Source organism: Rhinoraja longicauda, chromosome 18 (genome assembly GCF_053455715.1).
Source record: "Rhinoraja longicauda isolate Sanriku21f chromosome 18, sRhiLon1.1, whole genome shotgun sequence".
NCBI lineage: Eukaryota > Metazoa > Chordata > Chondrichthyes > Rajiformes > Arhynchobatidae > Rhinoraja > Rhinoraja longicauda.
In genome coordinates, this window is record NC_135970.1 from 27,601,632 (window position 1) to 27,620,892 (window position 19,261).

The window sequence follows — 19,261 nt, forward strand, 5'->3', positions numbered from 1 at the left end:
GGAGTAGTGTGACCACAAAGAGTGAGATTTATTACAGTCTTCTATAATTTAAATTCAGCATTTCCTTTAAAAAGGAATTTGGCAAAAGCTTTGGGCACAATTGCAAGACATTCCCCAGGGTGAGATTCTAGTTTCCTTTGCTGGAGTGACCATACACCGTTTTCCAAAGTCCTCAGATGAATTACTTTTAGAAAATTTAATCTAAACCAGAGTAGATTACATTTTCAAATATTTGGAATAACCTGCAGATGTGGCTGAATATTTATTTTTAGTTTTTAGGGATACAGCATGGAAGCTGGCCGTTCGGCCCACTGTGTCCACACTGACCAATAGATAATAGGTGCAGGAGTAGGCCATTCGGCCCTTCGAGCTAGCACCACTGATCACACATTCAAATTAGTCGAATATTATCCCAGTTTCGTAATCTAGTGATATAAGAAAATAACTGCAGATGCTGGTACAAATCGATTTATTCACAAAATGCTGGAGTAACTCAGCAGGTCAGGCAGCATCTCGGGAGAGAAGGAATGGGTGACGTCTCTAGGGATGTTGCCTGACCCACTAAGTTACTCCAGCACTTTGCGTCTTTTTATCCATTCACTGCCTTTTTTAACCCTAATAAATATTCACCATTACCCTTTCGTACTATTCTGTTATTTTAACATCAGTTTTCAACATGAAACCTGAGCAAAGATTTAAGAAACTGAAAGCAAATATATATGAAGCTAACATTTACTGCACTCCCAGAGTCCATGGCTGTTGTATTTACAGGTGAATGAAGAGGAAAACAATAAGGGCTCCCATTTCTGACAATCACTTAATGAGTTTACCTGGGAAATATATGGCTGTGGATGTTGGGTGATTTCTGCCCACCCTCCTCCCTGTTGCTGCTTGGTTGCCAACGCAGAAAAACACACCAATAAATCAAGGAGCCTTGAATTAGTTTGTGCAGTTGCCAAGCAGATGTAACTAGGTAGTACCTGCTGTGCTCCCACACTTACAAGTATGAAATTATTGAAATTGCAACAAACACGCACAAGAATTCAAATATACACCTTCACGTTTCAATGCTTTGAAAGAGAAGTGGCAGAACGGGCAGGAGGATGGCCATTGGTGACAGTATTATATTTTTCACAATCAAGATCCATGCTAAATATTTGATGTATATCTTTATTTTTTTAACGGCCTTCTGCTTTTAAAACAGACTTACAAATAGTTGTACAATAGTCAGCTTCTCCGCAGTTATGAACATTAGTTCAAGCATGTTAACAGTAAATTGCCAAAATTTGAACCTTGAAATATTAGATGAGTTTTTCCACACAATTTCTATGATTTCAGCTGGTCTATGATCAACACAGTGAACAATAGGATTCCAATTCTAATTAAAGAGAATTCAGTTAAAGTCAAGAAGTCATAGAACAAGAGAACTCTCACCAAATTAAAAAATGAATCTACAGTGAATATTATAGTTTCCAAAATTACTAATTTATTTTTATCAAAGTCTAAAAATCTTATTCTCTCGAATAACATAACTTCAAGCTAAAATACATATTTCAGTTAGAAGCCTGTTACAAAGGTTATGCCCTCTTTCGCTATATTTTTTCAAATAAAACAGTGTACATGTTCACTTTTGTTATCAATGTTAACACATTTTCACATGGAGCTTGAATTAATAAAATTGTATTCAAATCTCTTGTTCTTTGTATACCAACTGAGGTACTTACAGTGGCTTACCTACAAAACCTTTTGCCATTTTTTTTAAATTACTGAAACAAACAGTCAAGCCATTTTCAAAGAAAACTTTGCCTTGCACTCCTTTCCTTTCTCGAAGACCCTACTTGTTCTAAAGGAACAGGCCATGTAAAGTAATTTAAGGTGGTTCAAGATTTTGGGTGGTGTGATATTAACACTTAATTACATCTCCCTAGAAAATGGATGGCTCCTATTTTTAGTCTGCTAAAAGGCAGCTGCATCTGTTTAGATTTAGATTTAGAGATACAGCGCGGAAACAGGCCTTTCGGCCCACCGAGTCCGCGCCGCCCAGCGATCCCCGTACATTAACACTATCCTACACACACCAGGGACAATTTTTTAAAAAACATTTACCCAGTCAATTAACCTACAAACCTGTACGTCTTTGGAGTGTGGGAGGAAACCGAAGATCTGGGAGAAAACCCACGCAGGTCACGGGGAGAACGTACAAACTCCGTACAGACGGCGCCCGTAGTCAGGATCGAACCCGAGTCTCCGGCGCTGCTTTCGCTGTAAGGCAGCAACTCTACCGCTGTGCCACCGTGCTGCATCCAGTTGAGTTTCCCCACAAAGGACCACAAAACTGTGTAAAAAAAATCATGTTGAAATAGGGCATGGTTTGCACCCAGAAAAAACAAACACTGCGAGAGGACCTGCATGCTTCTTCATAGGACCTCACCAAATGCCACGTAGTTCCTGATACTTTGCTGTATGGCATTTAAAGAGAATCCAAGGCCAAAAGCGTCTTTATTACCACATGTCCCAAAATGGAACAAAGGCTTCAACCCTTCAAGGCGCTCTCTGTACGCCATTGGCATGTGGAACTCGCATGTATTCAAACATTGTTTTAACAAACCTGTTGAGGGGTGGGCAATGATTAAAAGAATAAATTACATGCAATTCAATCCTTCAAAGATTCTTGGTGGATGTGAATAGAATACAACCGCTTCACTTCAATTGACCAGAGTATCTGTTCAATTAAGAAACATTCTTATACATCAGTTATATAATGCACAAGCAAAAATTGCAATGGACAGATTTACTGTAGCTTGCATTCACTCCTAATATGCATTTAGATAAAAGGAAAGACACATCCACTACTTCTAGAGCGGTTTAAAATATCTGCTTTTTATTAGCTAACTTGAACCATAAAATAATCCAAGCAATTTTTCAAGGAGCGTTTTAAATCAAGTAAATTACGATGCTCAATTAAGATTTAGGTTAAGAAATAACAAATAATTAGTCACTGTACAAACATATGCAATTCAGCAATTTTACTGAGGACAAATATTTACCACTTCCTCAGTGCTTACAATCTCAAGACAAAATTCTGGCAAGACTTCCGTTCTGCAACAGGTTAGAGCACACTGTTATTCATCTGCTTCATTTTCTTTGTGAATTCTTTCACTTTAGTTCAGAGATACAGCACGGAAACAAGCCCTTCGGCCCACCTAGTCAGCGCCAACCAGTGATCCCCAAACACTTACACTATCCTACACACACTAGGGACAATTTACAATTATACCAAGCCTGCAATTAACCTACAAACCTGTACGTCTTTGGAGTGTGTAAGGAAACCAGAGATCTCAGAGAAAACCCACGCAGGGCATGAGGGGAACGTACAAACTCCATACAGACAGCACCAGTAGTCAGGATCGAACACGGGTCTCCAGCGCTGTAAGGCAGCAACTCTATCACCCTACTGACACATCAATGAAAAAATATGGAAACTTAATCCTAATCTAGTCTAATCACCTCTGGATTTTAGGATTTGGAAAGCATCATACTACTATAGTAAATAAGGAATGCATGGCCAAAAATATCTAAATAGTATGTGTCATCTTAACATATTGGTCTGCGCAACTTGAGATCAAGCACGTGATTAAATATTACCATGTCAGGATCTACAAGTAGTGACATAGCGTTGAGATTGCACGAGCATCTGACCAATTGCCCCTCTTGCGTAAAAAAAAGGCAACTCTATAAATGAAATCCATAATGCAAGCTTACTTTACCTTGTGTTAATTCAAAGTTACTCAACTAAGTCAGAGTCAGATTTGGCTCTAAGTTTCCAGTGTAAATGCAATAAAAGAGACAAGCAAAAACAAACCTTTTCAAACATATTGCAAAAATTATAGAATGCCGAAAGCAGAATTTAAAAATATTTGAAGCAATCAAAACATTTATTGAAAAGCCTAATAAAAATACACATTAACCAAACGAATCGTCCTCCGATGTATATCTGGACACTAGATATTAACACTTTAGTATAAAATACTTCATTGTCATAATCACAACTACTTCCACAACGAATATGTCCTTGGCACTTCCATCCAGTGTGTACTCAGGTGATTATCCTGCACAATACAGTCCAATACTTCATACGTTAGATGACGGATTACTGTGCTGCTGTGTTTTCTGTTTTTGCCAGGTCTTTTCCCGCAGGTCCAACTCAGCCTTTGTGAAGGCTGCTGGTCCCCAATTAGTGATCAGCTGAGGACCCTTGGAACCTACAAGAATTAACAAATATTCAAAAGGAGCAAGTCAAAATGCAGAGGGACATGATCATCTTCAAATAGTTATAATGGCGCCAGCTCAGTACTTCCCACGATTTTGCAAAGAACTTTCCTTTGCTTCCAATCTACTTTCTTGCTGACTCGATTTGCTCCTCCTCTGCAGATTATTTGGTTGCAGTTTCATGAATTTTAAGTGTTAGTGTTGGCGATGTTAAGATTTTGCAATACATATTTAATTTAAAAGAATCAAAACACAAGGCAATAATGAAATCAGACATGAAGCCTTTTTTAAAAATACTGTTTCCGACAAAATGCCATTGTTGTTTACGCCAGGATAAAGCTATGCAAAAGTGTGCAATTAAAATAAATCAATAAGCACAATAAAGTCAGATATTTATAAATGTGGTAATGATATATAATTTATAAATGAGGATATTGATAAATGAAATTAGTAAGTTTGCAGATGACACTAAAGTGGGTGGTATTTATAGGTATTTCTATAAAGAAATAGGTGCATGAGAGACAACTCTTTTTTACCTAGAGGGTGGTAGCTATATGGAATGAGCTGCCACAGGGGGTAGTTGAGGCAGGTACCATCACAACCTTTAAAAAACATTTGTACAAGTACATGGATAAGAAATGTTTAGAGGGATATGGGCCAAATGCACTCAGGTAGGACTAGTGTGGATGGGGGGCATGTTGATCAGCATGGGCAAGTTGAGCCGAAGAGTATGTTTCCACCTGTATGACTCTATGAGGTGATATTGGAGACAAATAAATGATTTAAATTGGTAAATGATTAGATCTTTAGATTGTACATCAGAGAAAAATAGAACAAATTACAGACTGCACATTAACATTTCATGTTAAATATCCTCCAGAAAAAACTTTCTCCAACCTTATATTCACGATTTGTCATTCAAATCTATGGTGAACTGATAGGAAGCTCAAAATTGTGAGACCTTAACAATTTCAAGTATTAAAATAATTCAGAAAAATACAGTTCACTAGAATGGTTTAGAGACGAGTATAGTTAAATTATTTGGCATTTCCCACTGTACTCAAGGATGAGCAATAGGCATCTGAATGAATGTTAAGTGACATTTCTTTTTTGCCAAGCGAGGTTTTGCACTTGCCGAGGTGCAATATGGTAAGCTTGGGTGCTCCCTTTCATCCATCTACACTTATAACTTTATATATTCAAATTTGGTCAATAGTTACATGCAAAAGATCCTATTCTAGTGATGTATGATAGATAGTTGCTTCACTTTCATTAAAAAAATGGAAAATAGCTGCAGGAGTAGGTCATTCGGCCCTTCGTGCCAGCACCGCTATTCAATATGATCATGGCTGATCATCCAAAATCAGTACCTCATTCCTGCTTTTTCCTCATATCCCTTGATTCCGTTAACCCTAAGAGCTATATCTAACTCTCTCTTGAACACATCAAATTATACATCATTCATTACCTGGCTGTATAAGTCGGAGCAATCCTTCATGTTGTGCCACCTTGTCTTTCCAGTTGTTTGTCTTACTGGTTGCCAACTCTAATTTTTTTGCCACCTCCTGTTGACAAAATATCAAGAGTAGAATCAGTACATGGCGCTATTTTAATAACTATACAATATTTCCAATTTTATTGCCACATCTTTCTCTCAGGTTTAAGCTCTAACGTTCCAATCACTTCTATAGACTTTATTTGTCAACTTGACTGTGCATATTGCTCAGTAATTGGGTCACAGGGAGCATTAATCCAAACAGATCTGCTCCTTATCCAAGATCTACACTCATCACTGAATATTAAGATCAGATCAGGAATTGAACAATTTCCCCTTCATGATTCAAGGACTCTGAAACCCAGTCCTTCAAGATTAGCTAATTATCTAATTATCACAAGGAGGGCAAGTTTATGGGTCTCCTATAGCAGTAAGTCTTCCTACGAAGGCTGGCTACATCTATTTGCATCTCATATGATAACCTTAGTTTTTGAAAGTTTTGTCACTCCTGCTAGTGTGCACCTGCTGATCTCTTTTGCACACAACTGTTATAGCTATTTATTTTTCTCCTTCATAGCCAACAGGACTCTACCAGCTGCAAAATGCAGCAAAACAAAGGCTTACTCCTCCTATCTCCCACACTTTACCTGAAATACAACATGGAAACAGGCCCTTCAGTCGATTGAGTCCATGCCAACCAGCAACCACCCTGTACACTAACACTATCCGATAAACTAGAGACAAATTACAATTTTATCGGTCAATTAACTTACGTCAATTAACTGTACGTCTTTGAGTGTGGGAAGAAACCGGAGCACCCCAAGAAGACCCATATGGTCACAGGGAGAACATACAAATTCTGTACAGACAGCACCCGTAGTCAGGATCGAATCCGGATCTCTGGCACAGTAAGGCAGCAACTCTACCGCTGGGCCACTGTGCCGCCCATTTTGTATACTGGAAGTTAACCTGTTATATAACTCCCTCATTAAATACACAAAATAATCTGAGTTAGCAGACATGGTTAGAGTGGTACATTAATCAAAATGTATTTCAAACTGTACAATGGTCACTTATTGTACAAACCTTGATGACAAAATTTACTATGCTCCAACAATGGAGTGGTGGAGCAGCAACATCTGGCCCACTGCCGCCAGGACAACTGGGACGTACGGCCAAGTTAAAGCCAACATTTAAAAAAAATTGGACTTGAAGGGTGCAAGATGGCGCCTAGACGTGATAGCTCCAATGTACTGACTCAGTGTTATCTACTATCAAACACTCTTATACTTAGTATGATTGAGCCTAATGCTAAAGTCCTAGCAGCACTAACGCACACCCGGCGTACCACGGACTGCAGGGGGAAAGCTGCCAAGCCGGCCCCTGCCCGTCCTCAAAAACCTGAAACCAGAAAGATGGAACTGGTGGCGTCGATGGATGGGACAGGGGAGGAGCAAGGTTGGTAGAAGAGGAGAGGGAACCAGGGTGTGGCCTCAAGGTCGACTGCAGGAGGCGCCCCCTGGAAACCAAGGTGGGCAGGCGAGGAGAGGAGAGGACGTCGCTTCTCTGGGCAATCTACCTCTCTTAGGAAGGGGATGGCTGGAAGCCTGCAGCTGCCTGGGACTTGCCTGGAATGGACACCGCTCATAACAGCTAGAGTGCGGACTGGACTTTGAAAATGGCACAAAAATATGGCGTCTCTTGCATGCAGGGTTAGTAGACCATTTCCGTACAATTTGCTAATAGGGGATGTGCTTAGGTATGGCAATACTCTACTGGGCTGTTTGTAACAAAAGTACTCCACTGTGCCTTTGGACATGTGACAATAAAAGCACCATTGAACCTGAACTGCATGCAAAAAGAAATAATAATTTCACAGCACTTAGGTATACGTGACAACACAGTACCATTGAACCATTGAAATCTTCTGTTTAAACAAAATTTCCCTAACCCACCTACCCCCTTTTGGGGTTTTAAGTTGACCAATCTTTCTTAACAATACCAGTAGAAAATATATTGCTATTCACTTTATAGAAGCACTGCTAATTTTTAACCTCCATCAAATCTTCTCTGCTGGAAGGGAAATAATCCCAGTGGGCAAACCGTGCATTATTTGACAATTGCCCATTCCTTGCATTACCTTTGTGAGCCTAAACTTCTGTGTCCCATTAGAGCAAATTTTCATGGGATTTGCAAACTAACTATGAAATTAATGCTAGAAAATTCAGTAGCAGTTTCACATTCAGCACATGCTGTACGTCAATTTTATTTGTCTAATGCTTGACACATTGTAAACCAAATGGCTAAATTAAGAAATTGACTGCATTTTTAAAGATGTGCAGTCTTTTCTTAATGATACGAAACTAGAAAATAAGAAACAAATTTAATTGATTCAGCATTTTATGTTCAACAATGAAACCGTTAAGCATGAAAGAATAAGACATATTTTGTGCCACATCAGCTGACTATAATTTTCTGCACAATGTTTCTTATTGCAGTGAGTTAGCATCTTACCCCATATTGCTCAAGAGCTTGCCGTCTCTCCCACTCAAGCTCCTCCAGATGCTTCATTGCCTCTACCAGTGCCTGATCTTTTATAGCTCTTTCATTTTCCAATTCTTGCTTTTCTGCTTCAGTCATTTGGATAGTTTGTTGTTGCTGTAAGTGAATCCTCTCCAAATCCTGTCGTTTACTGCACTCCTCTTCCAGTAATCTACATCAGCAAAGAAATAAAATGATAGCAAGGTCAAAGCATGAGCATTCCGGTCAAGGTCATGAGCATTCTGGTCAAAATCACTCACAATAGAAATATAGTGAGTCACAGGAAGAATGTACAAACTCCGCAACCGACAGCACCCATGGTCGGGATCAAACCCGGGTCTCTGACACTGCAAGCGCTGTAAGGCAGCGACTCTACCGCTGCTCCACTGTGTGGCCCTGAGTGTTTAAGTTCCATTTCAGAGTGGAGCATGAAAATCTAGTCTGAAAGTCCAATTTAATACAGTGAGAGTAGCGTCTATTCAGGCACTGGGCTAGATTATAGAACCCATCGTGCTGGGCTCTTTCCCCCGTGCAATAAGATCCAGATATAGATCGGTAATTCACAAAAAGGCAGCTGTAACATTTATTCCCTGGGTTAACGCTGTACCAGAAATTTGATTGGGTTCTTCAGTGGTGATGGCATTCAACAGAGAATTAACACACTTCAATGACAACATTTCATGTCAAACATTTCTTTTAGAATATTGCATGAGAAAATGAATCACCATGTTCTGGGTATGATCATTAATCCACGTTCATTTTTGAAAAAAAACCATGTTTTTATTAACATTTCCTAGAAAGGGGATACCTTAATGACTCTAAGTAGCTTTATATTCAGGGCTGACTTCGTATGGTATAAAACACCCTACCCTACCTCACACACCTCCACCCTCCAAATGTTGATCATGCCTCAGGCCCTCACCCCTCAGCCCCAATTACACGGAATTCCCGGAATGGCGGGACTGTCATATGTTGAAAGACTGGAGCGATTAGGCTTGTATGCACTAGAATTTAGAAGGGTGAGATGGGATCTTATCGAAACATATAAGATTATTAAGGGGTTGGACACGTTAGAGGCAGGAAACATGTTCCCAATGTTGGGGGAGTACAGAACCAGGAGCCACAGTTTAAGAATAAGGGGTAGGCCATTTAGAACAGAGATGAGGAAAATCTTTTTCAGTCAGAGAGTTGTAAATCTGTGGAATTCTCTGCCTCAGAAGGCAGTGGAGGCCAGTTCTCTGAATGCATTCAAGAGAGAGCTAGATAGTGCTCTTAAGGATAGCGGAGTCAGGGGGTATGGGGAGAAGGCAGGGACGGGGTACTGATTGAGAATGATCAGCCATGATCACATTGAATGGTGGTGCTGGCTCAAAGGGCCGAATGGCCTACTCCTCCTGTACCTATTGTCTATCGTCTATTACACGCTCCATCTACTGGCCCTAGCCCACCATCATCCACTGATCAATCGCTTCCATCTATTCCCTTCCACTAACCCAGAGCAGAACATTAGGCCTGACGTTCCACTCAAAACAAATGGAATTCCCCCTAACCACCATATTCACCTTGAAATCTCCATCCCACTTATCTCCTTCTCGACCCTCCAAAGTATATGATCAGCACCCGGCACCAGCCCAACTCGGCCAATGCCTTCACTACTTAACCTGATGCCACCAGGACCCGTTTAGTTCTAGCAGCACTGACACTTCCCCACAGTCAGAGCACGCAGCACTTTTGATTCCAGAAACATGTAGCAGAAACATGTCCTAATCCCCGTGCAGCAGCATGTTCTCCAGCGCCTAGATCTCTCTCAGAGGAGACCTTAAACGGAGGTACATAGAGACACAGTGTGGAAGCAGGCCCTGCAGATAACCATGTCCATGCCGACCATCTCTAGGTTATCCCACTTTCACAATTACTCGCTGCACTCCAGAAGCAATTTATAGCAGCAAATAACCTACAAACCCACATATCTTTGGGATGTGGGAGGAAACCAGAGCACCCAGAGGAAACCCACACAATCACACACGGAGCAAAATCCACATAAACAGCACCTGAGGTTAAGATTGAACATGGGTCTTTGGTGCTGTGAGGCAGAAGCTCTGCCAGCTGTGCCACCTCTCTCAAATGAATGATAAAAGATCCTATGACAATTTTCCAAAGAAGAGTTGGGAACCGGTCCCCAGTTTCCTTGCCAAGAGTCAAGAATATTTCATTGTCATATATACTGAAACGGAACAATGAAACTCTTACTTGCAGCGTCACAACAGGTCTGTAAACACCGTACTCAATAGATAATATAATAAACAAACAAAAAAGCTCAATAAATTAAAAAAACAATGTAGTGCAAAACAAAACAAAAGGCTTGAAATCACTAGTGCAACCAAGGCAGTTCACAGTTTGGAGTTTTGTTGGAGTTCATAATGTTCAATAGCCTGATGGTCGTTAGGAAGAAACTGTTCCTGAACCTGGACGTTACAGTTTTCAGACTCCTATTCCAGTTTGAATGCGTTGGCGGGGCCGCGCGCACCAATCAATGGGTGTCACCGTCCAACTGCCAGCCCCGACACAGACCCTCACACCCCCCACCAGGGGTGCAGTGCTGCCGGAGCTCACCGGAGTGCCGCTCCAGCACCTCTGGTCTGAAGAAAGATCTCGATCCGAAACATCATCCACTCCTTCGCTCCAGAGATCCCGCTGAGTTTCTCCAGCATTCTGTATCTATCTTCGGTGTTAATCAGCATCTGCAGTTTCTTCTGACACATAACGTCCTGACGGGCCGCGGCTGTGGACTGGGAACGTGGCCGGAGGCCTTTATCGCGACGCCGCGGTCTCGATGCCTCCTGGATCGTCGCGTAGAAGCCCGGGTCAGGGCCTGGCCGGGGCCTCGCAGATATAAGCCCGGGTCGGGCGAAGCAGCCGATGGAGCCCGTGGCTGGGGCCCGGTCGACGCCGCAGAGGCTTGAAGTGGGGCGTCGACAGCGGTCAGGCCTCGGCGGCAGGCAGTGGTGAAGCCTCGCTACGATGGAGCTGCAGTGGCGGCGATGCCTCGCGGGTCGTCCCGTGGCCATCATTGGTGGAGCGGGGGTGGGGGGGGGGGGTGGGGGGAAGGAAGAGTCCTGTCTTGTCCCGGTGCTGGGATGTACAGTGCAGTAGGTAGACGGTGGCGGCTCTCCCACTGACAGCCCTCAGGGGTCCAGAGCATGTTGTTGCGCCAATGCCGCTGGACTCTGGGCGGCGTTTTGAAGGCGCTGAGCTGGCTGGGGAGAGGAGGGGGGTCGGGGAAGCCGAGGGCAGGCCCAGGCCTCCACCTTCCACCCGGCCTCACTGCTGCTGCTGCTGCTACCGCCTTTCCCCCTGGCCCACCTCAGGCTCACATTACCCGGTCACGACCAGGCCCAGGCCCTGGCTCCGGCTGCATCCCCCACCGAGCCGGAAAACCCGCCCCTAATAGACAAGCGCCTCATGGAGGTCCAGCAGAAGATGGGTGACATTTCGGGTCGAAACCCTTCGGAAGGGTAGGAAAAAAAAAAACTGCAGATGCTGGTTAAAATCGAAGGAAGACACAAAATGCTGGAGTATAAGAAAATAACTGCAGATGCTGGTACAAATCGAAGGTATTTATTCACAAAATGCTGGAGTAACTCAGCAGGTCAGGCAGCATCTCAGGAGAGAAGGAATGGGTGACGTTTCGAGTCGAGACCCTTCTTCAGACTGAAGAAGGGTCTCGACCCGAAACGTCACCCATTCCTTCTCTCCTGAGATGCTGCCTGACCTGCTGAGTTGCTCCAGCATTTTGTGAATAAATGCTGGAGTAACTCAACGGGTCAGGCAGCATCCTTCTCCCTTCGGAAGGGTCTCGACCCGAAATGTCACCCATTCCTCTCCGAAGATGGCGCTTGACCCGCCGAGTTACTCCAGACACTGTAGACCGGACGCCGCCTAATGGAGGTTGCGTAGCAACCCGCCTCCCGGCCCGGGCAGCCGCCCTTGGTGGAGTGGGAGCGTGTAGCACCTGGCTGGGTGAAGTCACGTGGGGCATCGGGCGGTGACGTCCCGTATTTGTGAGTGAGGAATTTGGCAACCCGAAGGCTAATGGAGCTCGTTAACGTTAACGGAGTTCGGGGAGCGGGACCGAGTGTGTTCGGGGAGTGGGTCGAGTATGTTTTCGGAGCGGGGCCAAGTGTGTTCTGGAAGCGAGGCCGAGTGAGTTCGGGGAGCGGGGTCGAGTATGTTTTCGGAGTGGGGCCGAGTGTGTTCTGGAAGCGAGGCCGAGTGTGTTCGGGGAGCGGGGTCGCGTATGTTTTCGGAGCGGGGCCGAGTGTGTTCGGGGAGCGGGGTCGAGTGTGGTCGGGGAGCGGGGCCGTGTGTGGTCGGGGAGCAGGGTCGAGTGTGGTCGGGGAGCGGGGCCATGTGTGTTCGGGGAGTGGGTCGAGTGTGTTCGGGGAGCGGGGCCGAGTGTGTTCAGGGAGTGGGGCCAGTGTGTTCTGTGAGCGGGGTCGAGTGTGGTCAGGGAGCGGGGTCGAGTGTGTTCGGGGAGCGGGGTCGAGTGTGTTCGGGGAGCGGGGTCGAGTGTGTTCGGGGAGCGGGGTCGAGTGTGGTCGCCGAACGTAGGTTGCAACCCGCCTGCCGGCCCGGGCGGCCGTCATTGGTGGATCGGGAACACATAATGGCCACTGGCTGGGCGAGGTCACGCGGGGCGCGGGCGGTGACGTTGCCTGGTCCCATATTTAAGGCCCCTTTATAACATATGCTACGGGCCCCACACTAGCTTAATCCGGCCCTGCACGGACCGATGACAGAGAATCTGCCAGTAGACCTGGCTCGCCCACCGCAGACTCTGGACTCAACCCCCAAGCCACCGACATGTTGATGGGATCCACGCCACCGATAACGAGGATGGGCCCATGGGTGAGGTGGACCATCGAGAGCGAGGTGGACGGTCATAAACGTAGAGAACAAGTTGGACTGTCGAGACCGTAGGGGGACCACATAGCCAAGAGTGAGGAGGGGACCCACGCTGCCAATAGCGAGTCACCTGGTGGGGGGCTGCCGAAATCAAAGGAAGGACCCGGCGGGTAACAATATAATGGGTGAAAGACATAATGGTTGGTAACCCTGCAACTTCCAAGTAAGTTTGTTGATGGAATTTCTATTTCCAGTAGCTGTACAGGTATTTGCTTATTAACCAGACTTTTAATTTGGTGTTGATGTTGTCTGCTAACTTAAATTATTTCGTGTATTTACTGAGGGGTAATATCGCAGGTTATCTTCCAGCTTTTCAGAAAAAAAGGGCAGCACAGTGGCACTGCGGTAGAGTTGCTGCCTTACAGCGCCAGAGATCCTGTCTATGGGAGTTTGTACATTTTCCTGAGACTGCATGGGTTTTCTCCAATTTCTTCCCACATCTCAAAGGCATGCAGGTTTGTAGTTTAATTGGCTTCTCTAAATTGTGCCTGGTGTATTAGGATAGCACTAGTGCATTGGGTGATTGTGGTTGGCGCGGAATCGGTGGGTTAAAGAGCCTGTTTTCACGCTGTATCCCTAAAATAAACAAAAGAGATAGTCCTGCAACATGTATATTGACTTGTTTTCTCTGAATGTGTTTAATTCAAATTAATTCGCACATGGGTGCAATTTAGCTCTTCGCCTGATGTCTTCTCAGCATAACTTCAATTTCTAATCACTCCCCCATAACATTTGACAAAGGCCCTTCTGGACTCCCAATCAGGGCTGCCGACGATGCAACCAGACCTCATAGAATCCCAATAACTACCACATAGGTAATCTGTTCACTAGCCACCAACCCCAATACACATCCCCACGACAATCACCAAATCTCACCTCCCAGTCATGCCTTTTCTGCAAACATTTGTCAGTGCAATACAAATAGTTTATTACCTGCTCTGAAGCTTACGAACAGATTCCTCATCCTGTCGAGCCTGCCGCTCATCTTCAAGGGCCTCCTCAAGCCTCTTATACATGTCCTCCAATTCACGGACACGTTGCAAGTACTGTTCCAGTTCAGAAGACTTTTGAGCCACTTGCTCTTCCATCTGCTCTCTGATCTATAAGTAATAATACCCTGTCAATAATCTTTACCCTGGGGAGCAAACAAGATCCCTACATAATGAATACAAATACCAAGCCTTGAATCAACAGCAAAACGGTCTTCATACTCAGTATATAGAGGACCCACTTATTGGAGCTCCAAAAGGTGCCCACGGTTAAAATTCTGACAGTTACTCAGCACAACTAATGTTATATTCAAAAGTTTAAAATATCTACACGGGAAAAGTAGTCTTAGTTTTAAAGGATTTAGATAAACAAAAGAACGATGAGCATTGATATTAATTCATATAGAGTGACAATTTCTAAACCTACTATTATCATATCATATCATATATATACAGCCGGAAACAGGCCTTTTCGGCCCTCCAAGTCCGTGCCGCCCAGTGATCCCCGTACATTAACACTATCCTACACCCACTAGGGACAATTTTTACATTTACCCAGCCAATTAACCTACATACCTGTACGTCTTTGGAGTGTGGGAGGAAACCGAAGATCTCGGAGAAAACCCACGCAGGTCACGGGGAGAACGTACAAACTCCTTACAGTGCAGCACCCGTAGTCAGGATCGAACCTGAGTCTCCGGCGCTGCATTCGCTATAAAGCAGCAACTCTACCGCTGCGCTACCAATGGATCATGCTAGCTTTTGCAAAGGGTGATATTTGTTTTACATATTCATGATTCTGATGACCATATGCTGTAAGTGGAAAATTGTGAATTATCCAGTAATTACCAGTTGAGATAATGAGCATTTATGTTGCTTCTTATTGCTGATGGTTAAAACTGTGGTTTATATACATAGTTTAAAAGGCCGTACAGGAATATGTGAAATTTTATTATCCCATTTATGTTCAATCATAAACAGTAACTCATTGTGTGATATTGTAAAATTCACAACCAAACACGAGTCAGCATCTTCAGAAGGAAAACCAATGGAAGAGAAAAGTCGCACAAAAATTAGCATTTCTTTTGTTCCTTCAATGAAGCCAGACAGAACTCAATTAAACTGAGTAATTGCTTAAACCAAAATGTTGTGTGAACGGACTATAACAGTGGATGATGTTTGTGAGATTTTACGATGCCATCCTGAATTAATAATGATTCAAAAGTTGCACAATAACACACTTCTTGAGCCTTGGAGCAATTCCATAGAGAAGCAATTTAAAAAAAGTGATGTCATACTACTCCAGGTTGGCCCTGTACAGAACGCAATTTGGTTCTACAGAATTGGAGGAACAGTTTTAAAAACGCAAGTGTTTCTAAGTGTCCCGTAGAATTGTCAAGGACTTTTTAGAACATAACTGGTGTGAATTTAATTGTTTAAAGAATAAACATGAGCTAACAATGATACAATTTGATCTCTTGCTTGCAATGTAAGCAATTGTAGGACATTTGGCCCCTCACACTCACTCCATCATTCCATTTAAGTTCATGGCTCACTTTATGTTTTACTCCCATGCCCCTTGGTTCCTCTAATAGCCCTAAGAATAAAGTTAAACCTATTCACTCACACCCACATTTAAAGAACTCTATTCAAGGCATTTAAAATGGTGAGGTTCAATTGTCAGATTATCAGCACACTGTAAAGGTAGATTTATTAAAAATCACTTAAATGTCAGTGGCAATTTAGTCACTCTTCACATCGCAGGAGCCTCCTGTGACTAAGCATTTCAGTACTCCTGTAACGCACCACTCAATCTAGGAAGCGACTTATATTGAATATCAATAACACGCAAACCTTTACAAAATGTAAATAACTGTCATACATAAGGGAAGTGCTTTCAAATATCAGTGTGGTTATGGTTAGTTCATCTTTTCGGGTGCACACCTATGCATGAAACATTTTCATCTTTTGTCCTTGGAGATCATATTAAATCCATACCGTAAACGCTTGTTATAACAGACCATAAGGGGTGTCCGCTATTGGTGAGTAAGGTATTCTCATTGTATGTAGTTGAAACAAAGAACTGCAGATGATGGTTAATACACAAAAGTACACAAAGTGCTAGAGTAATTCAGCGGGTCAGGCAGCATCTCTGGAGAACATATAGACAATAGACAATAGGTGCAGGAGTAGGCCATTCGGCCATTCGAGCCAGCACCGCCATTCAATGAGATCATGGCTAATCATCCACAATCAGTACCCCATTCCTGCCCTCTCCCCATACCCCCTGACTCTGCTATCCTTAAGAGCTCTATCTAACTCTCTCTTGAAAGCATCCAGAGAATTGGCCTCCACTGCCTTCCGAGGCAGAGAATTCCACTGATTTACAACTCTCTGACTGAAAAGGTTTTTCCTCATCTCCGTTCTAAATGGCCTACCCCTTATTCTTTTACCGTGGCCCCTAGTTCTGGACTCCCCCAACATTGGGAACATATTTCCTGCCTCTAGCATGTCCAATCCCTTAATAATCTTATATGTTTCAATAAGATCCCCTCTCATTCTTCTAAATTCTAGTGTAGACAAGCCCAGTTGCTCCAGTCTTTCAACATACGACAATCCCGCAATTCCGGGAATTAACTTAGTGAACCTATGCTGCACTCCCTCAATAGTAAGAATGTCCTTCCTCAAATTTGGAGACCAAAACTGCACACAGTACTCCAGGTGCGGTCTCACTAGGGCCCTGTACAACTGCAGAAGGACTTCTTTGCCCCATACTCAACTCCTCTTAACATAAAGGCCAACATGCCATTAGCTTTCTTCATTGCCTGCTGTACCTGCATGCTAACTTTAAGTGACTGATGAACAAGGACACCCAGATCTCTTTGTACTTCCCCATTTCCTAACTTGACACCATTCAGATAATAATCTGCCTTCCTGTTCCTACCACCAAAGTGGATAACCTCACATTTATCCACATTAAACTGCATTTACCCTGCACCTGCCCGCTCACACAACCTGCCCAAGTCACCCTGCATCCTCATAGCATCCTCCTCACAGTTCACACTGCCATCCAGCTTTGTGTCGTCTGCAAATTTGCTAATGTTACTTTTAATCCCTTCATCTAAGTTATTAATGTATATTGTAAATAGCTGCGGTCCCAGCACCGAGCCTTGCTAGTCACTGCCTGCCATTCTGAAAGGGACCCGTTAATCCCTACTCTTTGTTTCCTGTCTGCCAACCAATTTTCTATCCATGTCAGTACCCTACCCCCAATACCATGTGCTCTAATTTTGCCTACTAATCTCCTATGTGGGACCTCATCAAAGGCTTTCTGGCATGGATTGGCGACATCGAGATCCTTCTTCAGACTGATTCAATCTGCTGAGTTACTCCAGCACTTTGTGCCGTTTCATCTTAAAGCTAGATGCAGGAAAAATGTTCCCAATGTTGGGGGAGTCCAGAACCAGGGGCCACGGTCTAAGAAAAAAGGGGAGACCATTTAAAACTGCGATGAGAAAAAAACTTTTTCCCCCATAGAGTTGTGAATTTGTGGAATTCTATGCCACAGAAGGGAGTGGAGGCCAATTCACTGGATGAATTTAAAAGAGAGTTAGATAGAGCTCTAGGGGCTAGCGGAATCAAGGGATATGGGGAGGAGGCAGGCACGGGTTATTGACTGTGAATGATCAGCCATGATCACAATGAATGGCAGTGCTGGCTCGAAGGGCCAAAATGGCCTCCTCCTGCATCCATTTTCTATGTTTCTATGTTTCTATGTCTAACTAGGCTCTGATGCCACTGGTCTGCACCAGCCAGGCCTTCTTCACCAGCTGCTACTGTTGAAGCAGCTGCTGCTGTGACCCATGTTCGGCCCACTGGTCGGCAGCTCTTTGATCAGGTTGCTGCCACCGAAAGTCACTGTGGGTCTCCCTCCCCTTTCACTCGCTTCTTCCTTTCGGCTTTCTGTTTGCCCATTCACCATCCACCCCCCCCCCCCCCCCCCCCCCACCACCGCCTCCTCCAACTCCTTTGGAGACGCTAACATCTTCCAAGGAGAACAAATTGTCGGCCTGAAGAAAGTGCTATCCCGAGGGGCTACAGCGTGAGCCACAAGAACTGGGTGCAGAAGGGCTCACTGGTGCACCTTGCGAGCCAGGGTTGACGTCGGTAGATCCACTGGCTGTAATCGGTTATAAAGCAAGGGGTTTATTTATGGATTTAATATTATCTCCATGGACAAAAGATAAATATGTTTCATACATAGATGTGCACCTGGCCAGAGCACCATTGTGAGTTATAATAATCCACCTTGGGAATTCTGGCCTTGAATCTTGCCTGGACTAACGTGCCATCCAGAAGATACTGGGTGAAATGAGATGAAAAGCTTTACACTAAATCCATAGTGAACCAAGAAACCCAATTGTTGAACAATGCAGTTCTTTGGTGCTTTGCATTTTGTGATGCAAATCTCATCTCCTTTATTTTAATGAAGCTTCTGTAGACTGTAATGGCTTTGTTTAATCGGAGTGCATGAGCTTGTACACTGTGTGTGAAGAGTAACACACAGAGGAAGAACTATCAGCCTGTTGTTGAATGTTCTATAAGTTTAAGCCAGCACTGGGTTTCAAGTAATTTCCTTTTTTTTTTTTTCTGATTTGAAAGACCACTTCTACAAAGAAGCTATAAGATTTTAATGACTGACCTGTGTAAACTAAACCACAAATCAAATATCAGATACCTCAAATTCAAATATTTAAAATTAAATTTACAATCAGGGTAGCAATTGTTGGTTACTTAATGTCAGATAAAGAGACCATGGATCAATATCAAAACCAACAATTAAATACATTGCACGAAAAGCAAATTGTTAAATGTATAGCACTCACATTTATTTCTCGTTCAAGATCCTGCCTGAATCGATCTTGCAATTGCATTTGAGTTTGCAGGCGCTTCTGCTCTTCAAGTGCAGCTTGTCCTGCAGCTTCTTCTAGTTCCTTGAGAA

At 43.7% G+C, this 19,261-nt stretch overlaps 1 protein-coding gene across 3 annotated transcripts in view; it reads right to left on the reverse strand.

The window, feature by feature from the left end:
• Window positions 1-1,143: 1,143 nt before the first annotated feature.
• swap70b (switching B cell complex subunit SWAP70b) overlaps window positions 1,144-19,261 on the reverse strand; it is an 86,488-nt gene continuing 68,370 nt past the window's right edge. For all 3 annotated transcript variants that reach the window (XM_078415382.1, XM_078415381.1, XM_078415383.1), the window contains exons 8-12: window positions 19,146-19,253; window positions 14,204-14,370; window positions 8,279-8,477; window positions 5,738-5,834; window positions 1,144-4,262 (exon numbers count right to left, since the gene is read on the reverse strand). In XM_078415382.1, the coding sequence (XP_078271508.1) occupies window positions 4,132-4,262; window positions 5,738-5,834; window positions 8,279-8,477; window positions 14,204-14,370; window positions 19,146-19,253 (702 nt within the window). In that variant the 3' untranslated portion in view covers window positions 1,144-4,131. The remainder of the gene's footprint in view (window positions 4,263-5,737; window positions 5,835-8,278; window positions 8,478-14,203; window positions 14,371-19,145; window positions 19,254-19,261) is intronic.